General features: G+C 39.8%; 1 protein-coding gene across 1 annotated transcript; it reads left to right on the top strand.

Moving 5' to 3' along the window:
* The first annotated feature begins 1,957 nt into the window (after positions 1-1,957).
* On the top strand, positions 1,958-27,813 carry ATP10D (ATPase phospholipid transporting 10D (putative)). The gene is made up of 22 exons (XM_058161441.1): positions 1,958-2,232; positions 3,494-3,688; positions 4,431-4,635; positions 7,103-7,188; positions 7,307-7,413; positions 8,507-8,638; positions 9,494-9,609; positions 10,395-10,647; positions 11,106-11,308; positions 13,246-13,428; positions 14,275-14,857; positions 15,742-15,842; positions 16,799-16,925; positions 17,436-17,620; positions 18,812-19,097; positions 21,292-21,368; positions 21,932-22,057; positions 23,772-23,972; positions 25,069-25,149; positions 25,743-25,847; positions 27,020-27,207; positions 27,683-27,813. The coding sequence occupies exons 1-22, from the start codon at positions 1,958-1,960 to the stop codon at positions 27,810-27,812; spliced, it is 3,945 nt and encodes a 1,314-aa protein (XP_058017424.1). The 3' UTR covers position 27,813.
* Positions 27,814-27,881: the final 68 nt, after the last annotated feature.

Raw genomic sequence — 27,881 nt, 5'->3', positions numbered from 1 at the left:
TCCGGCGAGCAAAATCCATGGGGGAAGCCAGGTTCTCTGAGCCACTGTGTGACTAACTTCACAACCGCCGTGGTTCGTTTAACAACGGTGGTACATAACACGGGGCGAAACTCACTCAACAAATTTCTCACTTAGCAACCTAAATTTTGGGCTGAATGTTTGAGGTCTACCTGTATTTGCAAAGCAGGAGGACACATGTCAGCTTGCAGAACCTAGGAGAGCCAAGTCATGGCGGCACGATCCATTGTCGTAACTCTTCTAGAACGTTCACAACAATGGACTTCAGTTGCTGGTTCCGACGTTTCTCCGAGTTGGATGCCCTTGGGGCCACCTGCAAAGATTTTATTAGCCACCATGGCTTAAGGAGCTTCCTGGTTTTCTTCTGTGAAAACCTATTGGCGCTAAAGTCCAAACAAGTGAGTTTCTGTATTACTGTTATTTCTTTTATTCATTAAACATGAAACTCAGTCAACTGAACATTTAAAAATGCATCACAAATACCATTGATTGGTGCTGATGGTTGATCTGGGTTGCTGCCAGCATCCTAGGTATCAACCAAGGACCTTCTTAAGATGTACGATGTTCCAAATAGCACAGTTTTTTTGCAATTCTGCTGGTGTTTTTGCAGGAAGCTGCATTTTGTTGATGTATCTTATAAAATTCTTGGACATGGTACCAAGTGCCCCGATGACAATGAGCATCACTGTGACGTGTTTCATCCATAGCCGTGTAGTTTCGATGGCCAGATCGCGATATTTCATGATTTTTCCCGGTTCTTTTTCTTCGACTCTGGCATCTCCTGGTACCATGATGTCAATGTTAAGGGGCGTGCATAAGAGCACAATAGTGCCTACCGTTCCTGTCCTATTGTTCCCTTCATTATATCAAATTAATATAGTTGATACATATTTTTTACTTATATATATATATATATATATATATATATATATATATATATATATATATATATATATATATATATTTTCTTCAAGACATGTTGTTTTATCTATGACAATTGTTTGTGTATACTGTTGTGACAAAAATAAATAAAAAATAAATAAATAAATAAATTGTACGTTTCGGTTTTCGACAACTGTGATATCTGGTGTGTCGTGTTCCAAGTGACGATCCGTCTGTATTCCAAAGTCCCACAAGATCTTCACCTTCTCATTTTCTATAACTTTTTCCACTTTGTGCTCCCATGATTTTTCGGATACAGGCAAGTCGTATTTTTTTACATAATGACCAGTGGATTAATTTAGCAACTTGGTCAAATTCAGTTTTGATTTGAATATTTTCCGGATGTATTCCTTTTGCACTGACGCTTTGATTTTTCCATTCAAGATGTTATCTGCTTCCAATACGCCTAGTTATTTTGTAACCCTCATCCTATGCTAATGCTTTCACGATCCTTCCATTTCTTCTTCTTCTTCTTCTTCTTCTTCTTCTTCTTCTTCTTCTTCTTCTTCTTCTTCTTCTTCTTCTTCTTCTTCTTCTTCTTCTTCTTCTTCTTCTTCTTCTTCTTCTCCTTCTCCTTCTCCTTCTCCTTCTCCTTCTCCTTCTCCTTCTCCTTCTATTTTACTTTTTTGAGCTATTGTTAGTGATGTCTTTTCTATGGGATCAGACGTGGGCAAAGCCCTACCCTGTGCAAGATAACAGAATCACAGAGGTGGAAGGGACCTTGGAGGTCTTCTAGTCCAACCCTCTGCTCAAACAAGAGACACTTTCTTACAGGATAACAGAGTGAGTTGGACGGGATCTTGGAGGTCTTCTAGTCTCGCCCTAAGATGCTTCAGCAAGTCTTTGTTTAAATATTTGGCAATTTAGAAGACCGTTATAGTGGACCGTTCAATGCGCCATTGATATCAGCAGGGCAGACAATCCTTTGTAACAATCATTTAACTAGATTTATTCTCATAGGTCTCCTCTCCCAGATTTGCTGGCTTCTTTTGAGAAGATGGGAGGCCGGGCGTGGGCACCCCGATATTGTCAGCGGTGGCTAAAATTGGCCTTCGGCAAGCAGAACAAAATCAAACCGACAGCTCCGAGTTGTGAGACCCTGCTGGTGGTCCCTGAAAAATCCAAGAAACACCGAGTCGTTATACCTTGGTCGACCCATTTTCAAGACGAGTATAAAAAAGTCACCAACCTTTACGTGAACAACAAAATACGGACGACCAAATACCGGTTTTGGTCCTTTATACCTAGGAATCTCTTCGAACAGTTTCACAGGTGATTGGTTAGTTTCCTTATTTTATTTGAGTTTATAGGACCATAATCCATAACACATTTTTTGTGTGTGCTAGACACACACAAAGACAATTGTATTCCCCCACTCTGCAAAACAGTTAATTCCCACAACACTCGCCTATGGCCCAGGATGTCAAACCATGTAGTAGGATTGTATTACTCTTATCCTTCTCATCCTTCCTATTACCTATTCCTTTAGCATCTTAGAACTATCGGTTGGTTGGTTGTATCTTATGATTTAGGATGATTGTATTTTGTGATTATGATTGTGATTTATCACTTGTTGCTTATATGTACACTGAGAGCTTCTGCACCGGAGACAAATTCCTTGTGTGTCCAATCACACTTGGCCAATAAAGAATTTTACTCCATTCAATTCCATTCCATTTCCCATCTTCTATCTTCCATCTTCCATCTTCCATCTTCTCTTCTCTCCTCTCCTCTCGTCTCCTCTTCTACACTACGCTACACTACACTACGCTATGCTATTCTACTCTACTCTACTTTACTCTACTCTGCAGTTGATAAGTTACTAAGCTGGTTGTTCAGTGCTTATCCTATCGTATACTATTATGTATTTTATTCTGCTATTTTACTGTATTCTATTGTATTCTATTGTATTCTACCCTACTCTACTCTACTCTACTCTACACTACTCCACTCCACTCCACTCCATTCCATTCCCCATCTTCCATCTTCCATCTTCCATCTTCCAATTTCTCTTCTCTTCTCTTCTCTTCTCTTCTCTTCTCTTCTCTTCTCTTCTCCTCTCCTCTCCTCTCCTCTCCTCTCCTCTCTTCTTTTCTCCACTACTCTGCTCTGCTCTGCAGTTGATAAATTATTAAGCCAGTTGTTCAGTGCTTATCCTATCCTATCCTATCCTATCCTATCCTATCCTATCCTATCCTATCCTATCCTATCCTATCCTATCCTATTCTATTCTATTCTATTCTATTCTATTCTATTCTATTCTATTCTATTCTATTCTATTCTATTCTATTCTAGAGTCTCAACATCTTTTTTTTACAATTGTGGTGGTATCAGAACTATAATTTTAAGCAGAATATTTAAGCCAGAAAGAGACAAATATCTGGATAGTTGAGACGACATATGATAAAACACCTACAGTTTGTGGATGCATAACGTCGTTTCGATATTCCTTTGATTAGCTAAGGTTGCTCACCTATGAACACCTCGTATGTGTCTCGTATGATTACCGCAGGTGTATTTTGTTCTATTTCAGAGTCGCCAATCTGTACTTCTTATTTATCGTCCTGCTCAACTGGGTCCCAGCGGTGGAAGCCTTTAGAAAAGAAGTCACCATGATTCCCCTCTGCGTGGTTCTCACCATTATCGCCGTGAAAGATGGCTTGGAGGATTACACGAAGTACAAACTAGACAAAAAGATAAACAACTTCACCACCAGAGCGTATTGTAGGTACGTAGAAGTCCTTCCACAATGTATTCCAAGACGTCAGATGCCCATCGAAGGCTCTAAGTCACACGGATCTGATTGGCACACAGCAGCAGTCATAAGTACATGCCAGTTTCCAAGCCTCTGAATTTCCATCACGTGACTACGGAGGTGCCACAACGGTCGTAAGTGTGAAAGAACGGCCCTAAGTGGGCGTGTTCGGGTCTTTTCCCGTGTAAGTTTGAGAGTATCTTGGCGACGTTTCGACGAGGTCTCACTCGTCATCTTCAGGCTGGTGCTTTCGGCTTCGTGCTTGTGCGAGCAAAGCGTGGTCGGAGCTGCCGTCTCTCTATAAATACTGGTGGGGAGGTGTGGAGTGTTGGCTTTGTTGCTGTAAGCGGGTTGGTTGGCTGTGTGGTTGCATCTTGATTGGTAGGTGGAGTGGGTGTTTGCAGATTAGTCGGTTGTTTCGTGGCATCCTGTGTGGGTGTTGTCCTAGTTGTGCGCCCATTAGTCTTCTGTGTTGTAACGACCTGGGTAACGGGCTGTGTGGAAACGTCCTGAGTTCTGGGAATGTGACCTATTACTACTTATTACTACTGCTGTTATTTTTCAAAATTACCTTTACTGGACAACACGCTGTTCATGTAGAATGTTGAGTTTTTATGCTTACTAAAGAAAAATGTATCAATAAAATACAAAAATTAAAATTAAAATAAAAATGGCATGCTCATGTCTTCCATCTACTTAACTCCTGGTTTTCCAGAAGAGAGAGAGACTACGTGGATAAGTTTTGGAGCAATGTGGCCGTGGGGGATTTCATCCGACTGGAGTGCAACGAAGAGATTCCCGCCGACATGATCCTGATCTATTCTAGCGACGGGGATGGGATCTGCCACATCGAGACCTCGAGCCTGGATGGAGAGACCAACCTGAAGCAGAGACAGGTGGTGAAGGGCTTCGCCGAACAGGTACCGATCGTGTTTTTTTTTTGTTTACATTTATACCCCGCCCTTCTCCGAAGACTCAGGGCGGCTTACAGTGTATAAGGCAATAGTCTCATTCTATTTGTATATTATATACAAAGTCAATTTATTGCCCCCCCAACAATCTGGGTCCTCATTTTACCTACCTTATAAAGGATGGAAGGCTGAGTCAACCTTGGGCCGGGCTTGAACCTGCAGTAATTGCAGGCTCTGTGTTCTAATAACAGGCTTCTCTACTGCCTGAGCTATCCCAGCCATTAAGGTTAATGGCCATTAAGGCCTTTAAGGTTGAGGATCTTACATCTTACGTAGTCCTCGAATTACAACCGTTCCATTTAGTGACCTTTCAAAGGCATCGCAGTTGTGAAGGAAATTATTATCCAACACCCACCCTGCTCAATCAATCAATCAATCACTCAATCAATCCATCCAGCAATCAGAATAGAGGTGGAAGGGACCCTGGAGGTCTTCTAGTCCAACCCTGTGCTCAGGCAGGAAACTCTATACAATTTCAGACAATTGTCCAATCTCTTCTTAAAAACTTCCAGTGGTGAACCATCCACAACTTCTGGTGGCAAGTTGTTTCCATCCGTTGCTTCTTGCACTTTCCGCCGGTACACACACACATACACACACACACACACACACACACATACACACACAGCCACACCTCTATCTCTCTCTCTCTCTCATCTCTCATCTATCTAAACTTTCTCTCTCTCCCTCCCTCCCTTTATCTATAAACTCTATCTATGAACTCTATCTATCTATCTATCTATCTATCTATCTATCTATCTATCTATCTATCTATCTATCTATCTATCTATCTATCTATCTATCTATCTATCTATCTATCTATCTATCTATCTATCTATCTATCTATCTATCTATCTATCTATCTATCTATCTATCTATCTATCTATCTATCTATCTATCTATCTATCTATCTATCTATCTATCTATCCATCTATCAGAATAGAAGTGGAAGGGACCTTGGAGGTCTTCTAGTCCAACCCCCTGCTCAAGCAGGAAACTCTAGACCAGTGGTTCCCAACCTTTTCTTGTTTGAGGCACAACCTTTTCTTGTTTGAGGCACCCTTGGAAAGCCTTTCAAAAGTTCCCGGCACCCTTATAAGGAAATAGATATTTAAAATCTCCGTAGCTCAAAAGTTCCCGGCACCCTCAAAAGATCTCACGGCACCCCTTAGTGCCGCGGCACACTGGTTGGGAACCACTGCTCTAGACCATACCTATCTATCACCTATCTATCTATCTATCTATCTATCTATCTATCTATCTATCTATCTATCTATCCATCCATCTATCATCTATCTATCTATCTATCTATCTATCTATCTATCTATCTATCTATCTATCTATCTGGATGCAAGTTGTTACATCCATGCATCCATCCATATATCCTATCTATCTATCTATCTATCTATCTATCTATCTATCTATCTATCTATCTATCTATCATCATCTATCTATCTATCTATCTATCTATCTATCTATCTATCTATCTATCTATCATTATCATCTATCTATCTATCCATCCATCCTATCTATCTATCTATCTATCTATCTATCTATCTATCTATCTATCTATCTATCTATCTATCCATCTATCAGAATAGAAGTGGAAGGGATCTTGGAGGTCTTCTAGTCCAACCCCTTGCTCAAGCAGAAGACCCTAGACCAGTGGTTCCCAACCTTTTCTTGTTTGAGGCACAACCTTTTCTTGTTTGAGGCACCCTTGGAAAGCCTTTCAAAAGTTCCCGGCACCCTTATAAGGAAATAGATATTTAAAATCTCCGTAGCTCAAAAGTTCCCGGCACCCTCAAAAGATCTCACGGCACCCCTTAGTGCCGCGGCACACTGGTTGGGAACCACTGCTCTAGACCATACCTATCTATCACCTATCTATCTATCTATCTATCTATCTATCTATCTATCTATCTATCTATCTATCCATCCATCTATCATCTATCTATCTATCTATCTATCTATCTATCTATCTATCTATCTATCTCTATCTATCCATCCATCCATCCATCCATCTCTATCTATCTATCTATCTATCTATCTGGATGCAAGTTGTTACATCCATGCATCCATCCATATATCCTATCTATCTATCTATCTATCTATCTATCTATCTATCTATCTATCTATCTATCTATCTATCTATCTATCTATCTATCTATCTATCTATCTCTATCCATCCATCCATCCATCCATCCATCCATCCATCCATCCATCCATCTCTATCTATCTATCTATCTATCTATCTATCTATCTATCTATCTATCTATCTATCTATCTATCTATCTATCTATCTATCTATCTATCTATCTCATTTATGCACATTTCTGTCTGTCTACCTACCTACCTACCTACCTACCTATCTATCTACCTACATACATACATATATATTCTTCTTCTTTTGAAGGCCTATGAAATCAATCCAGAAGAAATTATATGCAGAATAGAATGCGAGACTCCTAACAACGACCTTAATTCATTCCGGGGCTTCATGTAAGTAGTTCTTTTATCATGTTGAGAAACATAAGCGCGGGGTGCACTGCTCTCTTGTTTTTAAAGCAGGACTACCGCACCAGTCAGAATTACTCGTTCGGATTTCCATGTGTTGCAGTGAGAACGTGGACCAGGAGCGAGTGGGCTTAAACAAGGACAACCTGCTGATGCGAGGGTGCGTTATCAGGAACACGGAAGCTGTGGTTGGCATTGTGGTGTATGCAGGTGGGTGCCATAGCTCGATCGTGCAGGAAAATATCTAGCCGTTCATTGGTCAGTTGGGAAATAGTTTTTTTAATCCCGGAGCTATAATTGCACTCAACAATGATCTAACTTGGATGGGTTAGGGGCGGAGGTGAAATGCTCCCGGATCGGGCCGGATCGGGCGATCCGATAGCGATGGGAGCAGGTAGTTTGGAGAACCGGTAGCCAAAATCCCTGGCCCCCTCTCCCTGCCCATGCCCACCCAATCGCCCGGTCCCCATTTGCCTACTCGGCAGTTTCCTACTTCTTTCGGTCTCGCTCGCTATTCCCGTCTTACTTCGGCGGCTGCAGCCAATTGCATCCACTAGCAACTGAATCTGCCTGCTTGCAATCCATCTCATCGGTGAGCAACTCAATCTGCCTGCCTTTTCTCTTGAATTGGGTAAGTAAGGGTGGGGGGAAGCTTTAAAAAAATAGTTAATTGGGTTTTGTTTTTTTTAATATGATGTAAGCATCACATAACTGTCCTGATGGCGCAGTGGTTAAAATGCAATATTGCAAGCAAACTCTGCCTACGGCCAGGAGTTCAATCCTGACTGTCTTACGGTTGACTCAGCCTTCCGTCCTTCTGAGGTCGATAAAACGAGGACCCAGATTATTGGGGACAAAATGCTTAGTCTAAACCGCTCAGAGAGGGCTATAAAGCGCTAGGAAGTGGTATATAAGTCTAAGGGCTATTGCTATTGAATAAGTACCGTGTTTTCCTGAAAATAAGACCGGGTTTTATATTAATTTTTGCTTTAAAAGACAATGTGTCTTTTAAAGCAAAAATTAATATAAGACCCGGGCTTATTTTCTGGTTAGGTCTTATTTCTGGGGAAAATACGGTACTAAATGAATCCATCTGGCTGACAATCTTAACTGGGGCTTATTTTTGAAGTAGGGCTTATATTACGAGCATTTTGAAAAATCATGCTAGGATTTATTTTCCGGTTGGGTCTTATTTTCGGGGAAACAGTATTATAAGCTTCCCTCTACTTAATGAGTTAAAGTTTTGCTTTGCATTGAAACACCCAATGTGGGTTTCTTTGTGTGTTTGTGTGTGTGTTGCAAGGTCATGAAACAAAAGCCATGTTAAACACGATGGGAGCGCGGTACAAGCGAAGTAAACTAGAGAAGAGAATGAACAGGGACATCCTTTGGTGTGTGTTGCTACTCATAATGATGTGCTTCATAGGGGCGATCGGTAAGTTAAAGAACAAGACTAACTGATCTATTAAAAAATAATGAACAATAAATCACATTTCTTTCTTTAAACACATTATCATTTTAAAGAACAACGAATACAGTCGTGGCCAAAATTGTGGATACCTTTTGGGAAAAGTTGTATTTTTGAGGTTTGTTGGCTAATAACACCACTTTTTTTTTTTTTGGGAGTTTCAAGATAATTCTATTCCACTGCTGGAATGGCCTGGGAATAGCCCAGACCTTCACCCAATGGAAAAATCTATGGCGCCAACTAAAGAAACTTGTTAGTCAGAAACGACCCAGCAATAAAACCCAGTTAATAGAAGCCATCCTTCAATCTTGGTTTCATATTATAACAGCTGCAGAATTAAAAGACTTAGTTCACTCCATGGGAAGATGTTGCAAGGCCGTAATTCATGCTAAAGGTTACCCAGTTAAGTATTAACTGACATGGGGATCATTTTTGTATATCTCGTTTTTTTATTGTGATCTTTTTTGTACATCTCGTTTTTTCTACGTGTTTTCACTTTTCTTCTCTATACTGTAACTGCTATTCTAACAGCAAATCCTTCATAAAAGATATTGCATTACATTCTTCATTAAATTGTCTTTCCATTGATATATAATTTTATGGTACTACTCAAAAAAAAATGTTTTAGAAAATTACACTTTTCCCAAAAGGTTTCCACAATTTTGGCCACTACTGTAATGTTTATTTCTTTAAAACGATATCGTTAAAGTTCAATAAATCACGTTTATTTCTTTAAAAAAATATCGTTTTAAAGGACAATAAATCGTGTTTGTTTTTGATATTTAATTCTTCAAAACTTTTATTTCTTTTCTTCACCGGAAGGGCACCGACGTTGGCTAAGTGCCAATCCGACACCCCCTCTCTACACAAGCGGGAAAGAATTACCTGCAGAACTGGGAGGTTTTCTAATGTTTTGGACAATGATAATTTTATTGCAGGTAATTTTACAGCTTGTTCCTTCTAAGTTTTTTTGACTTACGCCCCTGTGATCCTCAAGCCTTTTGAATAGGATTGAAAAAATGTGGAATGTTTTTCTCGTACAGGCTAGTTCTCGACTTGCGACTGCCATTGAGCCCCAAATTTCTGTGGCTAAGCAAAATGCATTCAGTGAATTTTTTTAATTATTATTTTATTGTGATACACAATCTGACAAACACACAACATATAAATATCTCCTATTTTTAAACAACGCTTTTATACCTTTCCCCCCCATTTCTCATTTGTTATTTTATTTTCTTTCTTATCCCATTTTCTTTATTTACATTAGATTACCTAATGCTAATAGCTTTACTTTTCTATATTCTTCTATATCTATTATTTAGATTATTTAGCACTCAGTGAATTTTGATCCCCGTTTTACAATCGTTCTTTGCCCCCGTCATTAAGTGAAACCCTGTGGGTTTGTTACACGGTTCTTAAGGGAATCTTGATTTTCCTTTGTCGGTAAGTTGCCAAAGTTGATCTCATGACCCGGGCCGGGATGCTGCGACCGTCATAACTACGAGTCAGTGGCCGAGCGTCTGAATTTTGACCACGGGGATGCTGTGACAGTCGTAAATGTGAAAGTGTGACCATGACTCCAAATGGTCACTAAATGAAAAGGTTGTAGGTCGAGGACTGCCTCTGATGGAGAGGAAGATCTGGTCGTGTGAGGAAGCCATATTTAATCTGTTTTTTACCTTACAAATCTGCCTTTATTCTTCATTTTTTTTTCGCCTCGCAGGTCTTAATCCCGATTTCTCTTTACGTCTCCATTGAATTCGTCAAACTGGGGCACATCTTTTTAATCAGAAACGATATCGATTTATACGACGAAGTGTCCGACCGAAAGATCCAGTGTGGATCCCTGAATATCGCAGAAGATCTGGGACAGATTGAATATATTTTCTCGGATAAAACGGGTACGCTAACCGAGAATAAAATGGTGTTTCGGAGATGCAGCATCGGAGGATTGGAATATGGCCATGAGGAAAATGGTAAGACTCAGGCAGATCCATAACCGGTTCCTTTCGGTAAAAATATAGGTAGTCCTCGACATATGACGGTTCATTTAGTGACCGTTCGAAGTTACAACCGCACTGAAAAGAAAAAAGGGACCATTTTTCACACTTGCAGGATTCCCGGAGGCTTGGAAACTGGCATGTACTTATGACAGTTGAAGCATCCCGGGGTCACGCGATCCTCTTTTTGCGACCTTCGGAGAAGCAAAGTCAACGCGGCAAGCGTCATTCACTTAACAACCGCGTCACTAACTTAACAACTGCAGTGTTTCACTTAACAACCGCAGCGAGAACGGTCGCTAAAATGAGATCGGGAATTCACGGAACTGATGTCTCGCTTAGCAACAGAGATCTGAGGCTCGATTGTGGTCGTAAGTCGAGGACTCTCCCTAACGAAGCTGTTTTTCTTTGGGTTGTGTCCCCTCGACGTCTAGCCAAGAGACTAGAAACGTATCAAGATTACGACGAAGAGGAAGACGAGGCAGGCTACCTCTCGTCGCATTCTTCGCTGAGGCATGCGGCCAGGGCAAGGTTCTTCAGTCGCAAATCCAGCGAATTTTTTAACTCCCGCATTTTCCACACTTCCAGCAGCATCGGCTGTGTTGGCTGGAGACAACTGGCTTTCAGTAGCCCTCTCGTGAGTATTCCCGAAACCATCCACCTTGCTGAAGGATCTAGCAATTGCCAACATATTTCCTCCGTACAGATCCAAAGACTTCTGGTTATATATAGAGTAGAGTAGAGTAGAGTAGAGTAGAGTAGAGTAGAGTAGAGTAGAGTAGAGTAGAGTAGAGTAGAATAAATGAAGAATAGAATAGAACAGAATAAAATCGGAATAGAATAGAAAACAGAATAGAAAAGAAAATAATAGAATAGAAAATAGAATAGAAGAATAAATAGAATAGAATAGACTGTAGGATAGGATAGAAAACAGAACAGGATAAAATACAAAATAGAATAGGATAGAGTAGAGTAGAATAGAGTAGAATAAATGAAGAATAGAATAGAACAGAATAAAATCGGAATAGAATAGAAAACAAAATAATAGAATAGAAAATAGAATAGAAGAATAAATAGAATAGAACGTAGGATAGGATAGAAAACAGAACAGGATAAAATACAAAATAGAATAGAATAGAGTAGAGTAGAGTAGAATAGAGTAGAATAAATGAAGAATAGAATAGAATAAATGAAGAATAGAATAGAACAGAGTGCAGAAAAGATGTAGAATAGAATAGAGCAGAAAATAGAAAATAGAATAGAACAGAGAATAGAATAGAATAGAATAGAATGGAATGGAATGGAATGGAATGGAATGGAATGTAGGATAGAACAGAAGACAGAATAGAATAAAATACAAAATAGAATAGAATAGAGCAGAATAGAGTAGAGTAGAATGTAGAATGTAGAATGTAAAATATGTAAAATGTAAAATAGAATAGAATATAAAATATAAAATGGAATATAGAATATAGAATAGAATAGAAAATAGAAAATAATAAAATATAAAATAGGATTGGATAGAATAGAATAGAAAAGAATAGAAAAGAATAGAAAAGAATAGAAAAGAATAGAATAGAATAGAATAGAGCTGGAAGGGACCATGGAGGTCTTCTAGTCCACTATTTCAGATAAGTGACTGTCTAGAGACTCTTCTTAAAGTCCTCCAGTGATGAAACACCCACAACTTCTGGTGGAAGCTGTTCCACTGGTGAATTGTCCTCAATGTCAGGAAGTTTCTCCTTAATTCCAGGTTGCTTCTCTCTATATTACATATATTATACAACAAATAGCAGTTATTTTCCTAATCTTCCAAAGCAGTTTTGACCTGCTACTGATGACCGCAAGAGTGAGTATTTATATGTTTGTCCTAATTTTATCCATCTGCCATTCTCTCACGATAGGGTTAAGAGTGGAGAGAAGAGCAACAAAAATGATTAGGGTACCGGAGGCTAAAACATATAAAGAACAGTTTATTTATTTATTTATTTTATTCGATTTTTATACCACCCTTCTCCCGAAGGACTTGAAGGAATTGGGGATGTCTACTATAATGAAGTAAAGTAGAGGTTTAGTAGAGGTAGAGGTAGAGGACAGGAAGGCCTGGAGGAACGTTGTCCATGGGATTGCGATGGGTCGGACATGACTTCGCAACTAACACCAACACTTTAATGAAAAGAAGATCTAAGGGGGACGTGATAGCAGTCTTCCAACAATTTGAGGGGGTGCCCCAAAGAAGAGGAGGGGGTCCACCTATTCTCCAAAGCCCCTGAAGGCAGGACAAGAAGCAACGGATGGAAACTCATCAAGGAGAGAAGCAACCTGGAATTAAGAAGAAACTTCTTAACAGTGAGGACAATTAACCAGTGGAACCGCTTGCCACCAGAAGTTGTAGTCTTTAATCTGAAGGCGACTTAAAAGGCAGTTTTCCATAACTTTGGAAATGTAGGCTTTCAGCCGCAGCAGTCTCTTTTAAAACACTTTTAAAAAATAATAAACCGCCAGGCTGCTGAAATGGGGGAAAAAAACACCCAACCTCATTCCCGTCGTTTATTCTTTTAATATTACCCGCAGGAAACGGGTGTTGTGCCCGATATGCGACTGGTGAGGAAAGTTAACCGGATCTCATCCAAAGGATATTCAAACCCAGACAAACAGAAGCCAATCCCGGAATTAATGTATATCACGGAATTCTTCATTGCCCTGGCAATTTGCAACACGGTGGTCGTGTCTGAACCTGATCAACCACGACTTAAGGTGAGTATAGAGAACAGAGAAATTCCAGATGTTCCATCCATCATCCATCATCCATCAGTCAGTCAGTCTGTCTGTCTGTCTGTCTGTCTGTCTATCTATCTATCTATCTATCTATCTATCTATCTATCTATCTATCCATCCATCCATCCATCCATCTATCATCTATCTATCTATCTATCTATCTATCTATCTATCCATCCATCCATCTATCATCTATCTATCTATCTATCTATCTATCTATCTATCTATCCATCCATCCATCTATCATCTATCTATCTATCTATCTATCTATCTATCTATCTATCTATCCATCCATCCATCTATCATCTATCATCTATCTATCTATCTATCTATCTATCTATCTATCTATCTATCTATCTATCATCTATCTATCTATCTATCTATCTATCTATCTATCTATCTATCTATCTATCTATCTATCATCTATCATCTATTTATCTCTATCTATCTATCTATCTATCTATCTATCTATCTATCTATCTATCTATCTATCTATCAATCATCTATCTATCTATCTCAGCAGGACACAAAAACCCTTTTATAATTTTTTATAAAATTTTTATAATCACGGTGAGTTTTGTATCTGTGTTTTTCAAACGTCCGGCTGAGCAACTCTGGCAGTTGGTGGTCCACGGTCCACGCATCTTAATGCTGTCAAGTCTGCAAAACGCTGATCTATATACTTTCCCACCCCCTCCCTCAATAAATCAGCATCCGAGGAGATTTCATAGTATCATAGTGCCGTTCTAACTTCTAACGGTCCCAAAGCGAAGCCTTGGTCAGTCAAGATCTACCTGTACTTATAGAACGTTCTTTCCACTACAGAGACGGTGGTCTTCTATGGTCAAAATGCCCGCTTTAAATCTGGGAGAATTTAAAAATATATTCCAAAGGTTGTCAAGTCGCAAAATGAGCACTCAAAGCCCAGATTCCTCCGCGGGACGTAAAGAGAAACCCGAGAAATCCAGAAGGCTGTCTGTTCACGTGAAATTCCCGTCTACTCCAGCGCAGCTCTCCGACAGTCTGGAAACGCCAACCGCCTCCCCCAGCCCCCAATTGCCAGATATTTTAAGGTTACCCGAGAACCGGCCACACAGATTGTCGTACGAGTCGTTAAACAACCCCCTGTCCGAGATATGTTACGAAGCGGAAAGTCCCGACGAAGCGGCCTTGGTTCACGCGGCCAGGGCGTACCAATGCACCTTGAAAACTAGAAGTCCCGAGCAGGTGCAGATCGACTTTGCGCCTTTGGGAACGTTAACGTTTCAGCTTCTGCACATCTTACCTTTCGACTCCACCCGGAAACGCATGTCGGTGGTTGTGAAACACCCCTTGTTCAACCAGGTCGTGGTGTACACCAAAGGAGCCGACACCACCATTATGAATTTGCTGGATGTGGGATTAACAGGTAAGGATCCCGCCGTTTGGTTCTGATTTTAGAGGCGGTCCTTGGTTTGGCGACCACAATGGACCTCAAAATTTCCGGGTTTATATTTATAATATTTATTTATTGTGTTTTATCAATGGGAATAAAATACAAAACAGTGGGGAAAAAAACCATACAGCCAGAAGTGGTATTCATTCAGCTGGTTCGTACCGGTTCGGGCGAACCGGTAGCAGAAATCGTAGATGGGCTCGCCCACCAGTCCACCCGCCCTGGCTTTATGCCGTCCTATTTAGGAAGGGTTTTGAGGCCAGGCGCATGCGCAGAAGGCGTGCGCGTGAGCAAAGCACACGCGTTGAAGGTCGGGTGCAAAATGTGAAGCCCGCCGCTACATACAGCCAACGGTACGAACAACAAGAACACATTTCTGCCGTTCGGTGAGACGTCGGTTCAGGCAGTTGTTCCTCATTTTACGATTTTGCTTTCCGCAATCGTTCAGCCAGTCACACGGTTGTTAGTTAACCGATTCTGGCTTCCCCGTCGATTTTGCTCCTCAGAAGGTCGTCGAAGGGGATCGCGTGACATTGGGACCGTCATAAATACGAGTCAGTTTGCCCAACGTCTGAATGTTGATCGGACGCCGCAACGGTTGTAAGTGAGAAAAACGGTCACTTTTCTTCAATGCCGTCGTATCTTTAAGCGGTCACTAAATGAACTGTCGTACGTCGAGGGCTGCTTGTAGTTTTGCACTGATTGTTGTTTTCATCGGATTGTTGGAATTTTGCTAAATCGAAAATGGGCTGACATTACACTATAAGCCTCAGGAAGTAAACATAATTAATTAATATATTTTTTCTTCTATATTTATATATTCTCTGGACCGGTTTTTCCTTTTAATTCAGGCAAAGATAAAACAGTGCCACCAAAAAAGACAGTCGAAGATCGAACCCAGAGGCATTTAAATGATTATGCCAGGCAAGGGCTTCGTACCCTTTGCATCTCTATGAAGGTAATGATGTCCCCAAATGGTTAAGCTTAAAAAATTCACAAAACCCGCCCTTTTTATATAAAATGTTTTTTTATGAGAATGAAAACTGGACTTAATACTTTTTCCTGAAGCTAAACTGGGCATAATCGGACATCCCTGTGTTTTGTTTTGTTTTTTGAGTGTGGTTCGATACTCAAATTTTCAAGCTGAAAATAATGGATAGTTTCTTCCCATGGAAAGAAAAATGCTAAGCAGCCGTCTTGTACCATATAATATTGAATGGATGTTCAATCCATGCTGGGTCGGGAATTCTGGGAGTTGAAGTCCACAGGTTGCAAAATGATGGGCCATAGTTGCCCACCCCGACCACCTAATGGACAACTCATCCTTAAAATTGGATTATGATTCCTTAAATCGATTGAATAATTCTTCTTCTTCTTCTTCTTCTTCTTCTTCTTCTTCTTCTTCTTCTTCTTCTTCTTCTTCTTCTTCTTCTTCTTCTTCTTCTCCTTCTCCTTCTCCTCCTCCTCCTCCTCCTCCTCCTCCTCCTCCTCCTCTTCTTCTTTTTCTTCTTCTTCTTCTTCTTCTCCTCCTCCTCCTCCTCCTCCTCCTCCTCCTCCTCCTCCTCCTCCTCCTCCTCCTCCTCCTCCTCCTCCTCTTCTTCTTCTTCTTTTTTTTCTTCTTCTTCTCCTCCTCCTCCTCCTCCCCAACTCGCTGCAGGACAACTCACTGCGGAACAATCCAACAATTCAATATTTACTTCGAATAAATTTAAAAACTGTTTTAGTTTTTCTCGTCCACATTTCATTCCATTCCGTCCTTTCTTTAATGATTCTATCCCGCCGATTCTTTTGATGTTAGGCTAAACTCTTCTCTCCCGAATTGTCACAGACCCGAGAAACCCCTTGCCGTTTAAGCATTGCCGTTACTATCATTGTAAGGGATGTGTATTTTTTTTGGGGTGGGGGGGCATTCAGGTGCTGAGCGACAAGGAATATGAAGAGTGGCTGAAAGGACAATACTTAGCTGAAAGCAGCATAGAAAACAGAGAACAGCTCCTGCTGGAGTCAGCGGAGAGGCTCGAGAATAAATTAACCCTGCTAGGTGAGTTGGAAAGAAAACCAATGCTAACCTGTTAAAAATACACCCCAATTCTCATCAGTATCATCACCGTCTTTTAACGATCCCATAATCCCCTGCGGGATGGAGTCTGGGCAACTGAATGGAGCTAGCAAGAGTGTTTACTGGCCGGATGCTCTTCCTGTTGCCAGTGCAGAGTTTTGTTCAGCAGATAATATTCTCATTGTGCCCAGCAAGGGTGGGATTCAAAGATTTTAGCAACTAGTTCTCTGCCTGGTTACTGGGCGGGCGTGGCCATGGTGGGCGTGGCCTACCTGGCCTCCTGCACCACGGCGGCGGTGGGGGGGTGGGTGTCGTGGTTATAAGTCGAGGACTACCGTAGGTTTCCAGATGCTGCCATCTGCAATCTTTACATTCATTTGTTCTGGCCTGCTGCGTTCTTTTTAATGTTTATTTGCATTTCTTTCTTTTTTTCTTCTTTTTAAAAAAAGATTAATTGGAAATAATGAACCTGATTGTTGTTGTTTTAAATAGGGGCCACTGGAATCGAGGACCGATTGCAAGAAGGGGTTCCAGAAACCATAGAGGCTCTCCGGAAAGCGGGAATTAACGTTTGGATGCTCACAGGCGATAAAAAAGAGACGGCCATCAATATTGCCTATTCCTGCAAATTACTGGATGCATCAGACAGACTTTTCTCCCTCGACAGCGAAGATTTGGTGCGTTGGCAGCTCTTGCGGTTTCTCCATAAAAGGACTTCTCCCCCCCCCCCTGCCAAAATGTCATACCTTTGAGGGATTTCAAGGATGGAGGATCTGGTCTTCCAGATACAGGGGATATGGCCACAACTCTGAGCTCAAACTTGATGTGGCTAAGAAAACATTGAGGAAGCGAGTTTTGCCTTGTGTTACGACTTTTCTTGCCACAGTGGTTAAGTGAATCAACACAGTTAATAAGTTAGTAAGCCGGTTGTTAAGTGATTCCATTTTCTATTCTGTTATGTTCTGTGCTATCCTCTATCCTACTCTACTCTTCTCTTCTCTTTTCTTATTCTATTCTACTCTACTCTACTCTGCTTATTCTCTTCTCGTTCTCTTCCTCTTCTCTTCTCTTATTCTATTCTATTCTATTCTATTCTATTCTATTCTATTCTATTCTATTCTCTTCTCTTATTCTCTTCTCTTATTCTCTTCTCTTCTTCATATTCTCTTCTCTTCCTCTTGTCTTATCCTATCCTATCCTATCCTATCCTATCCTATCCTATCCTATCCTATCCTATCCTATCCTATCCTATCCTATCCTATCCTATTTATTCTATTCTATTCCTTATTCTCTTCTTTTCTTGTTCTCTCCCCCTTCTCTTCTTTTATTCTACTCTACTTTATTCTACTCTTATTCTCTTCTCTTCTCCTCTTCTATTATTCTATTCTATTCTATTCTTCTACTCTACTCTTCTTATTCTCTTCTCCTCTTCTCCTCTACTCATTCTCTTCTTGTTGTTGTTGTTGTTCTCTTCCTCTTCTCTTCTCTTCTCTTCTCTTCTCTTCTCTTCTCTTCTCTTCTCTTCTCTTCTTTCACATTTAAAACCATTGGAGCACCCTTGTTAGTCATGTGATCAAAACTTGGATGCTTCGCAACACGACGGTTGTAACGTCTCCTGAGGGTCCTGTGAGCCCCTCTTCTGCCAATCCATCTTCTGCCAAGCCAAGCCAATGGGAAACCCGACTTCCCTTCCCAACCCTGTTCCTCACTTAAAGACCTCGTGCAATTTTATGTCATCCACGTCAGGCCCTAATCCTCAGGCCAGGCTGATTTTAAAAATCCAAGCCAGCTGTAATTGAAATTACCCTTTAGAAGGTAACTGAACCGAGGTAAAACTATTCTCCCGGCCGCTTTCATTTCCCAACCAGGAGACCTGTGCGCAGAAGGTGAAAAGCATTTTGGAAGAGATCGAGATGAAAACTCGTACCCCAAAGCCCGGCAACCTCCCGGGAACAGTGACTTCCGCCAGAAATTTTGCCTTAATCATAAACGGCCCCACTTTGGAATTCGCTTTGCACAAAAAAGTCCGAAACACTTTCATGCAACTTGCAAGGAAAGTCCGAGCGGTCATCTGTTGCCGAGCCACACCGCTGCAGAAAAGCAAAATGGTGAAACAAGCCCAGAACGAGCTCCAAGTGATGACCTTGGCTGTCGGTGAGTTGCATCTCGTTTCAGGGAGGGGTGTGTGTGTGTGTGTGTGTGTGTGTGTGTGTTTGTGTGAATGTGCCATATCTAGGAGACCTCGAACACAGGAGTGGGGTGGCCATGGTGGGGGTGGCCTACTCAGCACTGTGAAAACTATTTACTCAGACTGTATTACTATTCTTCTTCTCATCCTTCCTATTACCTGTCTCCTTCTACTCATGACTATAACCTTGTTGCTTGTATCGTCATGATTATATTGTTTTATTTATTTATTTTATTTATTTATAATTTAATTTCTATACCGCCCTTCTCCCGAAGGACTCAGGGCGGTTCACAGCCGTATTAAAACTACAAATACAAATAACAATTTTAAAAGCGAATTAAAACCAAATATTTAATGGCCAGATCAACTAAAACGGTCAAAGACCGACATAAAACCCATTTAAAATTACAATTAAAATTATACTTAGGCTAGTCCCGGATTTAGTTTCCTAGTAAGATTTTGATTGGTGTTTTAGTATCCTATGACTATCACTAAGCGTTGTCTCTTATGATTCTTGAGGAATGTATTTTTTATGGACACTGAGAAATTACTGTATGCACCAAAGACAAATTCCTTGTGTATCCACTCACACTTGGCCAATAAAGTATTGAAATACTTTAAATATCTTTAAAAATACTTTAAATATTTAAATTTAAAAATACTTTAACTATCTCTCTCCCTCCCTCTCTTCTCTTCTTTCTTTCTTTTTTAGGTAGATGACATGATTAGAAGTTAGGTAGTTTTCAGTAAAGGTATGGCTGAAAGTCAGAATAAGTGGTAGAAAAAGAGAAGGCGAATGTTAGTGTAGACTCTTTTATATAATAAAATAAAGTAGCAATAAGAAAACATGGAATAATTGAACAACGGCAGATTGCAATTTACTATAACTGTGTATCATTATTAGAAATTTATGTCGACTGAATGTAATAACTATGATTAATTTTACTAGTTTTATTTGTATTAGAATGTATGACACTCAAGAGCCACCCTGTTCATGCATTTTTAAAAAAATTTACATTTATATACCGCCCTTCTCCCGAAGGACTCAGGGCGGTTCACAGCCGTATTAAAACTACAAATACAAATAACAATTTTAAAAGCGAATTAAAACCAAATATTTAATGGCCAGATCAACTAAAACGGTCAAAGACCGACATAAAACCCATTTAAAATTACAATTAAAATTATACTTAGGCTAGTCCCGGATTTAGTTTCCTAGTAAGATTTTGATTGGTGTTTTAGTATCCTATGACTATCACTAAGCGTTGTCTCTTATGATTCTTGAGGAATGTATTTTTTATGGACACTGAGAAATTACTGTATGCACCAAAGACAAATTCCTTGTGTATCCACTCACACTTGGCCAATAAAGTATTGAAATACTTTAAATATCTTTAAAAATACTTTAAATATTTAAATTTAAAAATACTTTAACTATCTCTCTCCCTCCCTCTCTCTCTTTCTCTTTCTTTCTTTCTTTCTTTTTTTTAGGTAGATGACATGATTAGAAGTTAGGTAGTTTTCAGTAAAAGGTGGCGTGGCTGAAAGTCAGAATAAGTGGTAGAAAAAAGAGAAGGGCGAATGTTAGTGTAGACTCTTTTATATAATAAAATAAAGTAGCAATAAGAGAAAACATGGAATAATTGAACAACGGCAGATTGCAATTTACTATAACTGTGTATCATTATTAGAAATTTATGTCGACTGAATGTAATAACTATGATTAATTTTACTAGTTTTATTTGTATTAGAATGTATGACACTCAAGAGCCACCCTGTTCATGCATTTTTTTAAAAAAAATTTACATTTATATCCCGCCCTTCTCCGAAGACTCAGGGCGGCTTACAGTGTGTAAGGCAATAGTCTCATTCTATTTGTATATTTACAAAGTCAACTTATTGGCCCCCCCCCAACAATCTGGGTCCTCATTTTACCTACCTTATAAAGGATGGAAGGCTGAGTCAACCTTGGGCCTGGTGGGGCTTGAACCTGCAGTAATTGCAGGCTACTGTGTTTTAATAACAGGCTATCTTACAGCCTGAGCCACCAGGGCATTGATTTGATATGTTTGTAAAAAAAACAAAAAATAAAAAATATAATTTAAAAAAAAAACGCTGTAGGTTTCTGCAACACCCTGGTTGCGTTTTTCTGCTTTGAAGGTGACGGGGCCAACGATGTGAGCATGATTCAAGTGGCAAACATTGGAGTCGGCATTTCTGGACAAGAAGGCATGCAGGTAGGGGCACATCGATGACCTCCCACCACCCCCCGGCGAGAGCCAAGCCGCCCATATCTTAATTCATTAATACATCTAGTCCTCTACTTAAAACAGATCATTCAGTGACCATTCGAAGTTATCATGGCACTGAAAAATGCAACTTTTAGGTCCGTTTTTCACACTTACGAATCAATTTTGTAGCATCCCCCCCCGGATCATGTGATACAACTTCAGATTCTTGGCCACTGGTTCATACTTACAACGGTTAGCATCCCGCGGGTGGGTGGGTGTGTCATGCGATCCCCCTTTTGCGACCTTCTGACCAGCAAAGTCGGAGTCACTTAATGACTGTATCCCTTAACGTATACCTCACCTAGCGACATAAATTATGGTCATAAGTGGTGGCCGCAAGTCTAAACAGGATTGGGACTTATGCCGCTGAGTTCTCTGGAGGTGGGAAGATCCTGCTAACCTCCGATTTCAGCAGTTGGGTTTGATTTGATCCAGCAATCGATTTAATTCCGTTGCACGAGGTGCAGTGACAATAAAGTAAACTAACTAACCCGTCGTCGTCTTTGCAGGCCGTCTTAGCCAGCGACTTCGCCATTTCCCAATTCCGTCACCTCCGGAAGCTGCTGTTTGTTCACGGGCACTGGTGTTACACCCGCCTGGCTAACATGATCCTCTACTTTTTTTACAAGAATTTGGTAGGTTGGCTCTCGGCGGGGCATCCCGAATTTAAGAGGGCGGGAAGGTCTTGAAAAGGGGAAAAAGGGGTTAGCGGGTTCAGATGACAGAGGCTTATTAAGCGCTAAGAAATGTAATTCATAATAATATCTATCTCTATCTCTCTCTCTTTCTCTCTCCCATCCATCCATCCATCATTTATCTTTTTCTTTCTTTCTTTCTTTCTCTCTCTCTCTCTCTCTCTCTTTCTTTCTTTCTTTCTTTCTTTCTTTCTTTCTTTCTCTTTCTTTCTCCTCTTTCTCCTCTATCTTTCTATCTATCTATCTATCTATCTATCTATCTATCTATCTATCTATCTATCTATCTATCTATCTCTATCATCTATCCATCATGTATCTTCCTCCCTCCCTCCCTCCCTCCCTCCCTTTCTCATATCTCTCTGTCTATCTATCTATCTATCTATCTATCTATCTATCTATCTATCTATCTATCTATCCAGTGGTGGGATTCAAGTAATTTAACAACCAGTTCTCTGTCCTAATGATTTCTTCCAACAACCAGTTTGCCAAACTGCTCAGAAAGTTAACAACCGGTTCTCCCAAAGTGGTGTGAACTGGCTGAATCCCACCACTGTATCTATCTATCTATCTATCTATCTATCTATCTATCTATCTATCTATCTATCTATCTATCTATCCATCCATGGTGGCACAGTGGGTAGAATGCAATATTGCAGACTGACTTTGCCGAATGCTAGGAGTTCGATCCTGACCAGCTCAAGGTTGACTCAGCCTTCTGTCCTTCCGAGGTTGGTAAAATGAGGACCCCCAGATCATTCGGGGCAATAGGCTGACTCCGTAAACCGCTTAGAGAGGGCTGTAAAAAACACTGGTCTATAAGTCTATTGCTAGTTTTTGTGTCTCTCTTGATTAGGCGAGGACTTGATTATAATACGAATCCTACCTTTGAGGGTGCTACCAAAAATGGAGAGAGTCTGATTACGAAAACTCACATTTGCTGTTTTCACACTTAATATTAAGGTTGATTAAGCCTCCAAAGATTAACAAACATTAATCCCACTTTTGCCCTCAATGCTATTTCCAGAGCTTGGAAGGAAGTCGAGCAGTTGAGAACAATAAATATAGAAGATTTGTATTCTGTCTGTATTTCTATAAAGTCGAATAGAATAGAATAGAATAGAATAGAATAGAATAGAATAGAATAGAATAGAATTTTTTATTGGCCAAGTGTGATTGGACGCACAAGGAATTTGTCCTGATGTACATACAGTCATAAGTGGGAGGAGATGGGTGATGGGAACGATGAGAAGATTAATAGTAGTGCAGATTTAGTACATGGTTTGACTGTATTGAGGGAATTATTTATTTAGCAGAGTGATGGTGTTTGGGAAAAAACTGTTCTTGTGTCTAGTTGTTCTGGTGTGCAGTGCTCTATAGCGTCGTTTTGAGGGTAGGAGTTGAAATACTTTATGTCCAGGATGCGAGGGGTCTGTAGATATTTTCACAGCCCTCTTTTTGACTGGTGCAGTATACAGGTCCTCAATGGAAGGCAGGTTGGTAGCCATTGTTTTTTCCGCAGTTCTAACGATCCTCTGAAGTCTGTGTCTGTCTTGTTGGGTTGCAGAATCAAACCAGACAGTTATATATTAAATTTCTTCCGAGCATGCATATAGTTCGTACAATGCATTGTCCCTTTTTTTTCCAATCATTGCAGGCATACGTCAATCTCCTGTTCTGGTATCAATTCTTTTGTGGGTTTTCAGGAACTCCCATGATCGATTATTGGAGCCTGATTTTCTTCAACCTTCTCTTCACTTCGGTGCCACCCGTCATATACGGGGTTTTAGATAAAGACGTTTCTGCAGAAACTCTCATGAGGCATCCAGAACTTTACAAAGCGAGTCAGAAAAACGAGGTATTTTTTTTTTTTTGGTGGTGGTGGGAGCTCGGCTCAAAAAATTGCATCGATTTATCGGTTCTCGGTTCCCACAATTCCTTGCTCCTTGAACCATCGTTTTTATAACTTTGTTCCTTTCTTAACTTTTTGAAAAAGTTGGAGCCGTAAAATGTTCTTTGGTAGGCTTCTAATGAACGGATGGAGATGGGTCTAGGAGAGATGTATATTTTCCCCCCATGAGCTGCTAGACGTATTATAAGTCTAGCCCGGTTGCCTCCTGGCCTGCTTTCCTGATTTTTCTTGTTTATATTATTTAAGGAAAACTTTAACAGAAACATGTCCAAATTTGTTGGACAGCTATTACGATTCATCAGCCCTTAGAAGAATGGGTCAGTCTGTCTAATACTGATTCTACATTGCCAGAATAGAATAGAATAGAATAGAATGGAATAGAGAATACTTTAGAATATAGAAGAGAATATAGAAGAGAAGAGAAGAGAAGAGAGAAGAGGAGAATAGAATAGAATAGAATAGAGAATAGAATAGAATAGAGAATAGAGAATAGAGAATAGAATAGAGAATAGAGAATAAAGAGTAGAGAATAGAATAGAATAGAATAGAGAATAGAATAGAGAATAGAATAGAATAGAACAGAGAATAGAGAATAAAGAATAGAGAATAGAATAGAATAGAATAGAGAATAGAGAATAGAGAATAAAGAATAGAGAATAGAATAGAATAGAATAGAGAATAGAATAGAATAGAATAGAATAGAGAATAGAATAGAGAATATAGAGAATAGAGAATAGAGAATAGAATAGAATAGAATAGAATAGAATAGAATAGAATAGAGAATAGAAAAGAGAATAGAGAATAGAGAATAGAGAATAGAGAATAGAGAATAGAGAATAGAGAATAGAATAGAGTACTGTAGAATATAAAATAGACACAGAATTAGGGGTGAAATCCATCTGGTTCTGACAGGTTTGGTTTGGATTTCAATCCAGTTTCAGTGGGAGATTTGAGCTCAAGTTTAGACATGCAAACTTACGTAAAGGTTAATATTTCAAATCAGCAAATATAACCAGCCTGTTTATTTTATTTTGTTTTTCAGCCCTACTTGGGAATAGCCTTTGCAATGAACTTGGTGGATGCATTTTACCAAAGTCTGGTTTGCTTTTTTATCTGTTACTTTGTAAGTATTATAAAATCGGCTACAGGTAGTCCTTCGTACAGTGACCGGCATTGAAAGTGACTTATGGCCGTTTTTCATACTTACGACCGTAGCAGCATCCCCTGTGGATCACACGATCCAAATGCAAACACTTGGCAAAAGACTCATATTTATGATGGTTGCAGTGTCCTGGGGGTGGGGGTGGGGGGTGTCACACAATCCCCTTTTGCGACCGTCTGACAATGGGGATTCACCAGATTCACTTAACGACCAATTGAACAACTGCGTCAAGAAAGGCCATAAAACGAGGCAAAACTCACTTAACAAGGATCTCAGTTACCGAGAGAAATTTTGGGCTCCATTGGGGGGCGGGAGTCGTAAGTCAAGGGGTATCTGTGCTTGTTTTAAATTTTGTTTTTTTTAAAAATAGCGCACAGTCGTTTCACATGTTTATTTGTACGAAACTTTACAGCCCTACCTGTAATTACAACACTAGGAATTTTTGTATCGAAAAACCCAACTCGTTTAATATTGCTTCATGCTATGATCTCAATTTGCGGTATGCCATTTTGATATAAGAGATAAAATATGCATTTTTGATGGTTCCTCTGTAGACCTTGCAAGATTCTGATGTCGACATCTATTCTTTTGGAAATCGTATGAACACTATCATGTTTTTTATAATATTACTGCATCTTCTGATTGAAAGTAAAAATGTGGTGAGCATCTTACGTGTTCCCCTTATTTTCATTTTTTCTTTGCATTTTATATTTCGATAAGCTAACAACGATCGATAAAAAGTGTAAAAATCGACAAGGCACCGAGGTATTCTGAAGTCTCCGTCCAAATAAAATATTTGTTTTTAGATCACATTTAAAATAGGGAAATAAAATTTCCTTTCCATTTGAAATTTCCTTTTCCACACTTAAAATAGGGAAATAAAATTTCCATTTATCTATTTTTATGTCGCAAATTCCATTTCTAAATTGAACAGGGTGTTTTCTAGGTAACAAAAGTGTTAAAATTTAAACACGGCATTTAATTTTAATTGCCCTTCATTTGAAGACAAATTCAAGTACCTGAGAGATAGAGAAGGGCATAAGACTGCGTCATATTTACATCTTAAGAGAAATTGTCGCTGCTGCGTTTGATTATGGGACTTTAAAAAAAAACATTTATTATGAAACCCCAGAAAAGACACTCAAAAATATTTAATTTCTTTCTAATTTTTGCTCCAATGTTGGGTAAGGAAACCTATTTCCCGGTGGAAAATAAACAAACTTAAAACATTGCTATCGATGCACAGTTAATAGAAAATCGTTCATTTTGCAATCTCATACTCTTGAGGAAGATGCAGAAGGTTGTTACACGTTTAAATATACATCAATCATAATGGAGCTGGAAGGGACCTTGGAGGTCTTCTAGTCCAACCCTCTGCTCAAGCAGGAACTCCTAGACCGTTTCAATCAATGAATAGAGCTGGAAGGGACCTTGGAGGTCTTCTAGTCCAACCCCCTGCTCAAGCAGGAGCTCCCTAGACCGTTTCAGAGAAATGGTTGTCCAATCTCTTCTTAAAAACCCCAATGACGGAGCACCCACAACTTCTGGTGGCAAGTCGTTCCACTGGTTATCGTATCGGGAAGTTCAAGTGAGAACTTGGGAAAATGATTGTTCTCTCTGAATGCTTAATCAGATGAGATTAATCCCAACCAATCCTTCCCTGCATGGACCCTTCCAGAAATGGTGTAGGGTCTCCTGCTTGGTGGGTGGGTGGGGGTTGGACTGGATGACCTACAAGGTCCCTTCCAACTCTGTTAATCTGTAAAACGGAAGCGGATCTGATCGAATGAAAATTTGTACCGTTCTGTTTGTTTGTTTTTATTTGTTTCAGACGATTATACATTTCTCTGTTTTCGCTGGGAGCATCTTTCTATATTTCTTCGTTCTTGGGCTTTTGGGAGCTTTTTGTGTCCTCTGTAACCCACCAGCAAATCCATACTGGATTATCCAAAAGCAACTGACGAATCCGATGTTTTATCTGGACTTCACGATCGCAATTACCCTGGCTTTGCTTCCAAGGTATTTTATTAATTTTAACCTACCTAAATTCGCCACCTATCCATCTTGCTTTTTCCCACGCTAGCTCTCATCCAGTAAGAATTTACTTACTTTTGGGGAAAATGGAAAAAAATGGAATTCTTGCATTCAGTTACTTCTGAGTTGGGTAAGGAGTGCGCAAAACGCCCTGTTATATAATCCTCCCTCTAGCAAATCTCAAATCCTCCCTGATCCTTGACTTATGACCACAATTGAGCCCAGAACTTAACGCTGCTAAGTGAGAATTTTTTTTTAAGTGAGTTACAACTTTTCTTGTTAAGCGAATCAGTGTTAAATTTAATCCAACAGAGAACCCTGTTACTAACGTAACCCACGTGACGGTCCACTTAATAACGTCAGCAAGAAAAGTCGTAAAACAGAGCAAAACTCGCTGGAGAAACATTTTCGCTTAGTGACATAGATTTGGGGCTTGCTTGAATATCTCATTTCACTTTAGGTTCCTGTTCCGGGTCATCGAGACCACCGTGTTCCCAAGTCCACTATTACAAGCCAGAATTCGTGAATGTCGGAGCCATGCACGAAAAAAAAGTGGAGAGCAAACACACAGCAAGTTTAGAAAAAAATGAAATGTCCAAGTGGCATATATTATGTATATTAAAATTTATCTTTCTCAGATAATGTTCGATTTTCATGGA

Source organism: Ahaetulla prasina, chromosome 18 (assembly GCF_028640845.1).
Source record: "Ahaetulla prasina isolate Xishuangbanna chromosome 18, ASM2864084v1, whole genome shotgun sequence".
Lineage (NCBI taxonomy): Eukaryota > Metazoa > Chordata > Lepidosauria > Squamata > Colubridae > Ahaetulla > Ahaetulla prasina.
This window is presented reverse-complemented; position numbering and strand designations above follow the sequence as displayed.